Source organism: Cyclopterus lumpus, chromosome 6, assembly GCF_009769545.1.
Source record: "Cyclopterus lumpus isolate fCycLum1 chromosome 6, fCycLum1.pri, whole genome shotgun sequence".
NCBI lineage: Eukaryota > Metazoa > Chordata > Actinopteri > Perciformes > Cyclopteridae > Cyclopterus > Cyclopterus lumpus.
In genome coordinates, this window is record NC_046971.1 from 4,869,217 (window position 1) to 4,882,853 (window position 13,637).

The following is a 13,637-nucleotide window of genomic DNA, read 5'->3' on the forward strand; positions in this document are numbered from 1 at the left end:
TTAAAAATATACATGTATTTTGTTGTCTGCCTGAAGGATGTGCGGTAATATGTGAAATTAACAAAGGCTATCGAGACACTTAATATCTGTGTTATATTTTACTATTAATACATTATTGTTCAATTAGTATTCTATCACTTGTGTACTCAATCTGTATTATATTCTCTTGTTTGTTCAAATAAAAAATGAAAAGAAAGCTTACATGTTCAAAAGAACAGGAAGGAACCTACTTACAGATCTGTGTTCCGGGTCGGACTTGTTTTTGTGTAACACACATGGCTGTCAGAGGTCTCCACTTAACTAGAGTAACGTTAGTCTTTTTTCTCTTTTAGCTTGTGTGTTGCGTTTCGGCTGCCGTTTTGGTGAGTAGTTTAAATATTAGGTTCAACATTAGTCAATAGGATGTTATTTATTATTATTATGACTTTTACAACATGTTTATTTAGCTATAAGTAGGTTTAGCTAGCTTAGCATGGCTATATGTCTGTACCTCTAGTCAGAGTAGCTAGTTAAATTGAAGGGCCTTTCAACGTTACACAAGAAATGCAAAGTATCAGTATATCGATAATTAAATCAATAAATTAGACCCATCAATACCCACAAAATACAAGTCCTGTATAAATATGAATTTAAGATATACAATATAAAATGAAATGTATCAGAAATACATCTAGCTTTTTAAATGAAAAAAAACAAAACACCAGGAAGTTACACTATTTGAAAAATGTGAAATATTTGATTAGATAATAAACAGCATTTGAAAAAGTCAAAAACGTGTAATTTCCGTAAGTGTTTAACAATAATGCAAATGTAAAAATAATAGTATTTTGCGACTGGTACATGTATCTGCGTCCTTGTTTTCACCTTTTTAATGTCAGTAACAGCACAAATACATTTACACTGGGATGCATAATGTGTGATATATCATATCTCACATTTCATAACAGACTAATCTTCACAAAGCACAACAGAACTGAAGCATTACCACCAAATGCTACGGGCACATACAGAAATACACACACAGACGTGCACAATTTGTTTCCATGTTGATGAAAACTTCTTTGTCTTCTTCTTCTTCAGTCACTCCGCAGATGTAACGTGATGTCGGATAAGCGTCAGCGTGCCAGGGTCCAGGGCTCCTGGGCCAAACAACCACCAAAACACTCTGGACCAACAGGTAATTCATGGGTCAAAGAGTTCCTTATTCATATATGAATTTATTCATAGCCCTGGATGCTGGATTATTAGTCCTATTAACCTGTGTCACATGTAGACAACACTGTCTTAATGTATTCATTTCTCTACCAGGTGCAGTTCCAAACAGCCAACCACCCAACAATGTCAACCCGGAGCCTTCTTCTTGGGGAAGTGGGCCACAGAAAACTCCGAAGACATTTGAGTTTAACCAGCCCACCAAGGTAGACGGTTAACATAAAAATCACGGTTGAATTTTGGGATAATTTGAGTTTTTACCAGATTATAGATTATAATGTGTTTATAAGGAAGTGCTCTTTCTCTTTCCTGTCTTTTCTTCATGGCTAGCAAGTTAGAGATGTTCCACCAGTGAAGGTGATAGAGTGAGTTGCACTTTGCTGTCCTCACTTCAATATAAATTTAATACATTTCAAATACGTTTCTGTCTCTTTGTTTTATGGCATTTTGGTGACACGCATGTTGGCTAATATCCACTATTTTTGTTCTGGACAGGCAGGCAGGAATTCACGAGATCAGCCACGGACCAACGGGAGTGTCCAGGTGAGAGCGAACTAACTTTTGAGATGAAAATCTGTTTTAAATCGGTTATCCAAAGAGGAACCGTGACCAAACCAGTGTGTTTAATCGTGACGACAAAATCTGTGAGTGCATTTTAAGTCCAGCAGGTGGCAGTCATCCCACAAGCAACGGTGTATAAAGCACCCAGTGACTGTAATGCCTCCAGTCTCACTAATATCTTACCCACTCTGTGTTTTTAATAGACACTGAACATGTATGGACGTGTGCTGTACACAATGGACAAGCAGAATGTTCCATGAATGTCTTAGACCTTGAGTTGATGCTTTTATCAAGACTGAAATACAGAGAGTCTCAAAAGTCACGGACAATCAAGAGGAAGGAATCTGAGGCGCGAGCCGAAGGAACCTCACAATCAATATTCTGTGGTTGTGACAGGGAAAAAAAAAAGACAGATATTTCTGTGGTGGCTACTTAACACCTAATTTCACTGGAATAGGCACGTCGCTCTTTAGCTTTCGTCTTAACAATAATGTAAACTAGCTTTCTAGAATACTTTGCACCAGAGACAAGCCACTGCAAATGTTCTGGTTCGCTGTGCTTTTTATTTATTTATTATTTTTAGAGAAATGTCGGAGTGTTTTTGTCTTTCCATCTGTTCCAGACTGCGGCTGCTGCCTGGGTTTCTGTCCCCAGAAGAGGCTGACTGGATGTTCAGTAAGCTGCTAGCAGAGCTTCCCTGGTCCCAGAAGACCAACTACAGACAGGGTGGGTACCGGGGGCTTGAGAATGAGCAGCAAGCATGTGTGTGTGTGTGTGTGTGTGTGTGTGGGGCGGGGGGGTGTACAGGGTTTCCTGTTTTAGTTCTAGTTTTAATCACAGTACAGCGGTGAACTTTTTATTTTCCTCATGTTTGAGATTTATTTTATGGTACATATAATAAGAAACATATTTTAAAAAGACTTCAAAATCCTCTACATTTGTTATTTTAACAAAAGAACATTGTTAGATAGGAAATTGTTTGGTACACACTACGTGGATCTACAGCAATTTACAAATAATCTCTATGTATATATATCTCAAATATATATATTATTTATTATTATTATTATTTATATATATATTTGATATATATACTTTTTTTTAAATGTATTTATATATATATATAGATGTCTTGTTTGTACACACTGTTTTCGCCATATAATTATACTGCATTTTTTTGTACGTTTAAAAACAAAAACATGTTGAGGCAACTTTATAAAAACTACTGTTTACATTGTGGGGAAAACACCAATATAAAGAGTTAATAAAGTTAGCACAGAACATCTGACAGCAGAAACTCTTTCTCCTCGCATGTGCATAAGTTGCGCAATGGCTTAATTTTTGCAAAAACAGTCATCATGTTGCCCTTAAAGGGAAGAATAAATCTCATTGTGCCCAGACGGACTGCATACAGGGAGCCCCGTTGAGCTGCAGCCGGGCCTTCGACCTCAGAACCGGCCTTTCTCCCAGCTGGCTCTCGTCCATCTTGTGTGTTACTCTGCGATCGCTCCGTAAAGACAACGAGCGACCGAGACGATCGCAAAGTTGTGTCATCTCAATCCGTCACTCCTGAGACTCGGTTAACAACGTCCACGTGATGTTTGGGTAAAAGAGCAAGCAATGGAAAAAGGTTGTTAACCCCTGACCAGTCGCCTCTTACCCTCCTCTTGTTTTAAAAAAAACAACAACTCTTGACTCAGTTTTTTACGACCATGACTCACGGCTCTAAATTGGATCCTGAGTTAAGTTTATATTCATCTTTTTTCTCCCTGATCTCATCTCTTAGTGGAAAGAGTACGGCTTTTTGAAAAGTCGACGACACGTATTTATAAGTATCAGCTCCAGTAATTGTTTCGGTTTCACCGTGTTCTCGTCGGCCGAACGGCACCGAATTGGTTCTTGGAAGAGATGTTGTTGTTCCCAAAGGAAGAACGATACGCCGTTACCAACAAAGGAAGACAGGCGGAGAGGAATTGGATATCTTTCCCTCGGCTAGGAATAGATTCTGGTGCAGATGATTATTATGTGTGTGTGTGTTAATGCCAGAAAGGAATATGTTAAGTGTCAGTTTTCTGAATATGAAAACAGACTAGTTCACGGTTGAAAATTGCTGTAAACCAATTACTGATGCAATATATAGATGGATAAGTGAAAAGTGTCCGCAGCTGTTGTTCTCCATTTATTTTATTTTTTTACTGTGTATTTAAAGGTTGAGTATCATAACACGCCGAACCACCAATAAGGCTTTTTTTTAAATTATTACATTTTCTTTCTTTTTTTAAGTTTAAAACCCCATAATACAGTATTAAAAAAAAACTTTTTGTTTTAGTATCAACATTAAACGTGTGATGATATTTTTTCCACCAATATGGAAAATCCTACAATATCTCCGACTGTGAACAAGGGGTTTAAATAACTTCTGAACTACGTGCACTCCAGTAGCCCGGCTTCCAGACGCAGGCTGGTCATGTGGGTCCTTTGAGGTAAAAGGTGTGTTTGTTTGTGTGCGCTGGTCCAGGTGAGGCGTACGGGGAGCCCAGGCTGACCTGCTGGTTTGGAGAGTTGCCCTACACGTACGCTCGCTCCACCATGGCCGCCAACGCACAGGTTGGATAAACTCATCAAACCACCACGTTTCCCACACATGTACTTTTATTCATTTATTTATTTATTTATTAGTTTCTACGTATTCATTTATTTTTCACCATGGTTCTTTTTTTTAAATTTTTCTATCTTTTTTTTGTCATGTTGTTGTTTCTTGTCTTTACAATCGTGTCACTTTTTTTATTGACTTTTTTTACTTTTTTGCACATTGATAAAAAACATTTCTGTAAAATTAGCCAAGAGGCTATTTTTCATATGTAGTCCCGAGAGGCAAATACAGTCACAAAACAAACCTAAAAACAGAGATGAGATTACATATACAAGGTTTATACAATATTGAAGCTTTTCAATGAGTGCAAAAACAATTAATAGTGAGAATATTATACGTAGTATCCTCATTTAGGAGACTCTTAGACTAACAAGACAGAATTCAAAACACACAAAGCAAAGAGGTTCTCTTTGTTAACATCACTTCTTTTAAAAATGCTTATTCACATTTAGTCTTAAATGAACTGCTGAACCCTCTTCCTCTTGTCCCCCCCCTCCCAGTGGCACCCATTGCTGTCGACCCTCCGCGCGGCCGTGGAGCAGGCGAGCGGCCGCAGCTTCAACTCGCTGCTGTGCAACCTGTATCGGGACGGCCGCGACAGCATCGGCTGGCACAGCGACGACGAGGCCTCGCTGGGCGACGGGCCCACCATCGCCTCCATCAGCCTGGGCGACACCAGAGTGTTCGGCCTCCGCAAGCGGCCTCCGCCGGTAGAAGGAGTCCGTTGTCGCTCGTTTTATTTTAACCCCATCATTAAAGCGGTCCCCGTAAAGTATTTGATTTGTCCCTCTAAAACCTGCAGACACTGTTTCTCACCTTTTTTTATTGCTAAGTCATGTGTAGTGTTTAGACTCAGCAGAGTCTTCATGACTCATGGAGAAGCGCTGATGTGCCTTCAGACCGAGCTCGGGGGCTTTTTGTCCCCTGCTGTGCACCAAATGTGTGTGTTTTGTTTTTTCTACTCTCTCAGGACGAGAATGGCGACTTCACTTACGTGGAGCAGATTCGGGTTCCTCTCAGCCACGGGACACTTTTGGTGATGGACGGAGCCACGCAAGACGATTGGCAGGTGAGCTCCGCCAATCAAATGCAGGCAAAAAGGAACCGCCCCCCCTCCCCACCCCCACGTTTTAATTCTTTGGAAACATCTCGCATGTCCCACGGTTCACCTGTCAATCAAACTCAAATTGGTTCCTCATCTTTGACCACATGCTTAGAAAACAATTCAAAACCTTTTCTTGGATTTATTTCATTATAATAATAATATTGTTATTAGTAAAACATAAATGTAAAAGTTTTGCACTGCACTGTAACAGCTATTATATCTAATATTATGCCATAAATACTACCAAACTGAAGGAAACACTTCAGCTAATATACAGCACATAGCTAATAGCAACTACTAAAATAACAAAATAACGGGTAAATTATTTAAAATCCTGTAATCTGGTAACAAACTTTTAATCAGGACGACTTGGCTCCAAGCAGTCCGAACTATTCAAACAGTGACTTTGACATGAATGAATCCGTTGCCTCATTAAGCCTCGGGCATTTACAGTAAATAGTGACGCACTGAAAGCCGTGTGTGTGTGTGTGTGTGTGCGCGCTCGCGTGTGTGTGTGTGTGTGTGTGTGTGTGTGTGTGTGTGTGTGTGTGTGTATTGGAGAGTGTGAGCGTGAAGCTGCTCTCTGTTTAAAAGCGTTGGCGCAGCGACAATAAGTCATAATATAATGGTTTGAAATTAGTTGTAGAGTAGACAATGAAAGCTCCACTTCTGGTCATAATATGTAGTTTTAAGGCTTTGTTTGTAGCGAGCCAAGTTAAACCGTTACATCTCTTTATGAGTCAAATTCATTTAAAATGTTTATTTTGTTTCAGCTGGTCACGCTGAAAAGTAAGTAGACATTTAAAGGAGAGAGAGAAACACAAATAGGATGAAAGAGAGAGAGAGAGATGGTGAAAGAGCTTATTAGAAGAACAGAAAAAGGGAGAAGGTCACAGGTGTTTTATGGCGACACCTCCCAGAGGATCTCAACAAAGGTTTCATCTCTCCTTTTAAAGATCTTGCCAGAGAAAGAAGATCACGCCAACCGTTAATTCTTCCGCTGTCACCTCCGTCCTGGTCTGCCTAATAAAGCGTCCTCGCTCGGCTGGAGAGGTTTGGAAGTGAGCGCTAAATATTTAACTAAACCTGTCGGTCCGGCTAAAGTACTTCATTTGTTTGAAAAGGGATACGCGGCGTATTTCTGCCTGTTCCGGTCTTTTTTTAGGCCGTTGTGGATAAGCAAAGCTTTCAACTCCCTTTGAGAGGCGGATGATGATGATGATGATGATGATGATGATGATGATGAGGATGAGGAGGAGGAGGAGTGTGTGTGTGTGTGTGTGTGTGTGTGTGTGTGTGTGTGTGTGTGTGTGTGTGTGTGTGTGTGTGTGTGTGTGTGTGTGTGTGTGTGTGTGTGTGTGTGTGTGTGTGTGTGTGTGTGTGTGTGTGTGTGTGTGTGTGTGTGTGTGTGTGTGTGTGTGTGTGTGTGTGTGTGTGTGTGTGTGTGTGTGTGTGTGTGTGTGTGTGTGTGTGTGTGTGTGTGTGTGTGTGTGTGTGTGTGTGTGTGTGTGTGTGTGTGTGTGTGTGTGTGTGTGTGTGTGTGTGTGTGTGTGTGTGTGTGTGTGTGTGTGTGTGTGTGTGTGTGTGTGTGTGTGTGTGTGTGTGTGTGTGTGTGTGTGTGTGTGTGTGTGTGTGTGTGTGTGTGTGTGTGTGTGTGTGTGTGTGTGTGTGTGTGTGTGTGTGTGTGTGTGTGTGTGTGTGTGTGTGTGTGTGTGTGTGCGTGCGTGCGTGCGTGCGTGCGTGCGTGCGTGCGTGCGTGCGTGCGTGCGTGCGTGCGTGCGTGCGCACAAGGTCCAGAAATAAATAAAGTTGAACTTTTTTTATCTGTGCTATTACAGCAAAGGTTTCAGTGCTGTTTTTGGAGAGGGGAATATGTTTGTTTGCCTTTTCCCCCGCATGTCAAATGGTACGAAAATGGTGTTTGTTGTTGTTGTTGTCTATTTTCACTCTCGGGATGCTCTGTGTACACAGTGCAGAGGTCAGTTGACAAAAAAAAAAATAATACGGTTGTTTATTCAAATGTGACTCTTTGCTTGTGTTCCTCATATTCTGAGAAATTGTATTTTTTTGCTTTTTTAGAGTGTGTGTGTGTGTGTGTGTGTGTGTGAGACCATGAAATCAAGATTCCCATCTGCCTCTGATTGGCTGGTGATTGCTGCCTCTGTCTTTCAGGTTATTTAGGTTGAGGTGTGAGATCAATTTGGGTTAAAGTGGCAACATCGGAGTTAACCAATCAGAGGCTGAGTAGGACGGGTTTAAATGCTTTTAAATCACACACTGGTGACATAGCGCTGTATTGTACCTCCTTTTTAAAGATTTTATTCTGCCCAAATTATTTTGTGCTGGTCAGAGGATACTTTGCGGTACATTAATGGGAAAAAAAACGCTGTTCCGAGCAACGACCTTTTAACTTTTCTATAAATAATTCCGGATTAAAAGACCAACGCGTAAAATGCACCTTTTTGTCTCCCCGTCTCCACCAGCATCAAGTGGCTAAAGAGTACCACGACCGAGGCCCACGCATCAACCTGACCTTCAGAACGATGTTCCCAGAGCCGGAGGGCCACAGGCCGGGCACCAAGCTGCGATTCACATCCATGCGGCCATAAAACTCCCCTCGGAGACGGATGCTCTCTGTAAGGCTGAGCCGTGTCCAGAGGCTCTGCGTTCAAAGCGCCGTCCGACGGTCTGGAGCGTGAAACGCGACTTGTGAGCAAACTTCCAGCTCTGCCTGAATTCACCTGTGAGCCGTGATGACTCTGCAGACCAGTGGTGACGGTCAGATATCAGATGTTTCTGAGATAAGCCAAACAGAAGAATTGAAGGCTGGATAAACAGCCAGCTCTGCATATTACTGACTTTATTTATTTGCTTCGGTTCATTTCAGTTCATTTGTTACAGTCTGGTATGCTAAACTAACTGATTTTTTACTCAAAGAGACGCCATGTTCCTTCGACTGTCATGAAAGTAACTGGCCACGCATTTTATTTTTTGGAGAAAACACATTTGCTGTAGATATGGGAAGGAACAATTGGCCACTTATTGTCCAATTGCAGCTGCATCAGGACTATAATTAGTTAATCCTCCTGTTGTTAAAGAACCTCTAATATAACATGATCCAGAATACACAAGTGTTTTGTGATTAGCATGTGCACAGTTGAACTTTTCTGTACTCAAAACAAGTCAATATAGTTGCATATCCATTTTAATTTTCAATTATTATTTTTTTGGGGTGGGATTGAGGGAGCTTTTTGGGGATTTGTATGTCACTAAATTTAGTCATTTATCAGAAAGAACTCACACAATGCAAACTAAATGAAGAAGTCCATACCCATGCTACAAACAAGCTGGATTCATCCAACAAAAATAACGGTAATAACTACGTACGGCATCCAGTGGTAAAAGGTGCAGAAGAATCGATACAAAAGGAGCTTTAACGGCTTGAAATAAACTTGGTAAACGTTTTTTGATTGGACTAAAGTGTTATTGGCAAAGTCACAGATGATTTTGAGATTCCTGTGGATTTAAGGTGATGGCTTTTTGGTTTCTGCATATACGTCCCTGCACAGGTTCCATGTTGATTTGAGTTGATTGGATCAGACACCTCAATACTTTTGGCAGATTACCAGAGCTACTTCTTTTTTTTTGTTGCTTTTGCTTCCTAGTCCATGAATCTAAAATTGCATGAATTGAGGAAAGCACATGATTCAGTCTGTTTTATTTTGTAGCACTAATGAGGTGTTCTTGATTGCCGTTGTTCTGAAATAAATTAATACGTCTCTGAATCCACTTCCATTGCGTCCTACATTCCAAAAAAAAACTGATGTTTTGTCAACCAAGGATGACATTACGCATTATTTAATACATATAATGGAATTCAAACCCTTTTAATTTTTGTACCGGCACTTAATTTGTATACGGGACGGGTAAGCTCAAAGAAAATACCACATTGTGTGGAAGGTTTGTCATGAAAGTATTCTGCAAACTGTCATAATAATGTTGGCAAAATAGGAATGTTGTCTGAGACGAGAGAGATTACGCAACCGTTGTTGTAACTATACCCAAAAGATGCGATACGGTTGTTTTAATGGAAAACATGTCTTGTTTCACATTGTGATATCAATATTATGTGCTATACAGTGTAGTCAGAAAACAGTTCCTTTTCTTGCTGAAAATAAAAGTGAAGATCGAGTGGGCAGGGTGTCACCCTCATACACATGGCTTTATTTTAAAAACCAATGTGTCGTATGGATCTTTATGATTTTATGGGATAATTACAGAAAATATGTTCAGACGATTAAAAAAAGTACCTAAGATACTGACAACATGACTGTGTATGTAGATTCACTTTGATTACTACCCATTTTTATGTGTTTACACTAGGCGGCAACCTCTGGTTCTGGAAAGTGAAGCCAATGAGGAAGTGCCTTAAACTTGCATTCTCTCTCCTGACCTCCTCTGGTTGTATAGAAGTCTTATGAGAAAATGACTCTACTTCTCTTTTGATTTATTCCCTCAGTAAACATTGTAAACATGAGTTTATGGTCTCAATCTCTAGTTTCAAGTCTTAAATTGTGGTCCATTTAGAGTCAAATAAACCATAAAGCAGGGTATGCTTTAGGTCTCTACCGCCAACAGAGTCGTATACGATGTCTTTAGGTCGATCCGCCGCAATCCAAATGTTCAGTGGTTGGTTTAAAAAAAGAAAAACAAGATGCCATCGACCTCAAATTCATATAATCAATGTTACATGCTTACTCGTTGTCATGCCTGCAACATCTTGCATAACCCAGAGTGTCCTTTTTCTTCCACCGGTACTTGAAAGCGGGGACGGCGACTTCAGCTGAAGGACAAAACGGTTGTTATGAGCCGTATATTGTTTGCTCGGCGAGGCTTCGGCAGATGCAGAGGCAGCGGAAAGAGTGAGTAGGTGGGGAGGATGTATATTTAACACTTTAAACCAATGGGCAGCATTATTTTCTCTAGGACAAAAAAGGACCAATAATTACAGTTGCACCAGAACGCCGTGTCCAGGATCAGGTGACGGTCTGATAAAGTGACGGCTCAATCAGAACAGTCCCTCTGTAAGTTAAGGCCACCGCGTACTGTTCGAACTAAACACCCTCTGTAAACTGCAGCCTCAATTTTCCAAGTGCCTTTTTCGAACAGTCCAGCAGCCGCAACCATGGCAACATGTTCTTCGGCTGCCCCGTCTTGACTCTTGCCTTACTTTGGTCCGCTGATGTGTCTCAGTTTTACATGCCAGACGTAATGTTTCCCCAAATGGTGCGTGTGTGTGTGTGTGTATGTGTGTGCGCTCTTGTACTTCTATCCAGGTGGGGACTTTGACCTGACACAGACTTATGGGGACTCGTATCACGGTGGGGACCTGTGTGTGTGTTTGCCCACTTCTTAAAACCCCAGTATGCCGTGTATATGAAGTTTATTATTGTCATCAGGGGGCGAGTTAATGAGGAAGACCCACAGTGAGTGGCAGCAGGTTCAGTAATAGCTCCCGGGCCTTTTGCCGGTACGTTGCGGATGCGAAACGTGGCGTGCTTTGTCCGACTTTCGCCGGCTCCTCGGTGCAGAGCCCCGAGAGGCAGAGAGTGGGACACTTTGTACCAGAGCACAATGTCACGGCAACGTGAAACCGGTCCGGGCGGAATATTTCATGTCGTTTATGGAACAGTGCCATCTGTTCAGAACATCGGGGATTAGTGTGTTTGGGTTTACTAAATGTCTCGCAACAAATCTGGCACCTGCTCACTGATTACAGATTGTTCAGGGGAGATGCTGGGATTCAATCTGAGTGATTATAGTCCAAGTAGGAAGAAAAGAACTACAATTAGAAAATACCATTTCTGTATGTATCTCTGTATTTCTGTATGTATCTGTATGCATGTCGCCATCTTAATTACATACTCACTAGAATTAGACATTGTCGTCCCGTATCTGCAGCACTTTCCCAGCTCTGTCTCCCTGTCGTGGACGTTTTCCACTCTGCCTGGAAAGGAACTTCTTGGTGTGTGACTCGATAGCTAACTAACAAGCTGCCAGGCATTCTGGCTTTAGCCACTGTTTGAATGTTCTGGATCCCGACACCTGTTGAGCTGTAAACCTTCGGGTTTTACGGGAGCCACATCATAATCCCAGTTGCTGGTAACTCCCTTTTAGCTGTACAGCTCACACCTAATTAGGCCTCGCGCCAGCGGCGGTTCCTGTCCATGGTGTGTACTGTGGCCCCTGACCTCAAGTTTCTGTAGTCTCACATTAGCCGACATCGAAATGTAAACTATTGGACCGTGTTTGATTACCGAGCTTTAGATAGGTTGCCTGGCATTGTGAAGACCTGATCCACAAGGCTGGTGGAATGAATCCAGAGTGAAATAAATACATGCACCAGTGTGACATGATGCTATAGTTAAGTCACAAACTGACTTGCATAAGGATTCTTGATTAATTTGCCTGCTGTTTGAACATGCTAAGGCTATATTTGAATGTGGAACAATATGTTGAATGGCCGTCTGAGGAGTAAAGAAGGTATTCTAGCATGTAGGGCATGCATCTAGCATAATACATTTATTTATATAGCACCTTTTAAAAACAGGGTTTACAAAGTGCTCTACATAGAAGCATGGTAAAAACATAACATCAATACAAGTAAACATTTCAGAAAATACATGAGGCAAAGGAGACAATGCCATAGAGGCAATGAACACAATAGAGGAATAGAAAAATACAAATACAAAATAAAGCAGAACAGACAAACTAAAATAGGGGAACCAAAGAACTGCATAAAAGGACGACATCTTGGAGGTAATAAAAGGTGTACCAGTCCGGTTTTGGGGAGTGGAGTCAGCAGGAAGAGTAGAGGGTGGTGGGGGAGCTGTGACAGTTCCTAATTTCGTTGCCACCATCTTGCTCTTGGGGACTGTTGTTGTGATGACGAGCTGCAGCGATGCGCTCGGCCGACCAGAGGGAGGGGATGGAAAGCGTGGAGCGATCAGGCCAGGACAAACAAACCCTCCGCGGGAGGCTCCGTGGATGCAACGGGGCCGACGAAGGAGTCCGGGCGCCCCCGATGGCCGAGACGAACGGAGGAGCAGAGAAGCTGTTGAGCCCGAGGAGCTGCGAGGTGGAACACTGCAGAACCATGCCAGCCGGGGAGGATGCAGTCGCCAACCACGGACCGGACCACCGGAGCACCAGGACCGCTGAGAGGCGACCAGCCTCAGAGCAACAGCACGGAGCAGGGAGTCGGCCGGCTCGCCGGCAGCCACCGGCCAACAAGAGACTGTCGGCCAGCCAGCAAGAGACTGTCGGCTAGCCAGCAAGAGACTGTCGGCCAGCCAGCAAGAGACTGTCGGCTAGCCAGCAAGAGACTGTCGGCCAGCCAGCAAGAGACTGTCGGCCAGCCAGCAAATAATCCAAGATTTGCAGAATAATTAAGTCAGAAGAATGGCTACACTGTTAAATAAAATAATTTAAATGAATGTTAAATTGTAAAAAAGGTAGAAAAAAAACAAATAAAAACAGTCCTAGACGGAGCGGCGTTAAGTTTCGCCAGCGTCCCCGTTGCCAGGACTACACATAGTACTACACTAAGTAGCCTCACTGAGAGTGTTGTTGCCATGCTCACAGCCATGTTGACCTGTCAAAGTAGGAAAAGCACAGGTGTCACTAATTACACTGTAACAAGATGTTCCAGTGAGAATGAGAGAGAGACAGCATGGACCAAATCAGGACCCTGAAATCTAAGGAGCTAAATGGAATTCAGCCATCATTAAGTTCATTATTTGCACCAGTGCTCTTCCTACTGAGAGCGGTCAAAAGGACTTCCAATAAAAAGGCTTATTCAACATGCATTTCTAGATCCTCCATGATCTTTGATGTCAAAAGATGTGTGTTTGTGTGTGTGTGTGTGTGTGTGTGCGTGTGCGTGTTTAATATAGTAGTAAGTGGAGTTTGAAGTCATGCTGGGATTTGCTGGGAAGCAGCTCTGGGAACAAGTTGACCGATTCACTTCACCCTCCCATCTCCATTCCTCCCCCCGCCCCCCACCACTTCATGACTTTATGGTGCCTCCTCCTCCTCTTCCTCTTC

The 13,637-nt window shown here is 42.2% G+C and overlaps 1 protein-coding gene across 2 annotated transcripts; it reads left to right on the forward strand.

The window, feature by feature from the left end:
• Positions 1-253: 253 nt before the first annotated feature.
• Positions 254-9,320, forward strand: alkbh3 (alkB homolog 3, alpha-ketoglutarate dependent dioxygenase). Of its 2 annotated transcripts, XM_034534344.1 has the most exons (10): positions 254-362; positions 1,081-1,177; positions 1,309-1,418; positions 1,543-1,577; positions 1,708-1,755; positions 2,396-2,499; positions 4,292-4,380; positions 4,927-5,136; positions 5,397-5,495; positions 8,015-9,320. In XM_034534344.1, exons 2-10 carry the CDS (start codon positions 1,102-1,104, stop codon positions 8,138-8,140), a joined length of 897 nt encoding a protein of 298 aa, XP_034390235.1. In that variant the 5' UTR covers positions 254-362; positions 1,081-1,101; the 3' UTR covers positions 8,141-9,320. The 2 variants fall into 2 exon arrangements, with proteins under 2 accessions (XP_034390235.1, XP_034390236.1); XM_034534345.1 differs by lacking the exons at positions 254-362; positions 1,543-1,577.
• Positions 9,321-13,637: the final 4,317 nt, after the last annotated feature.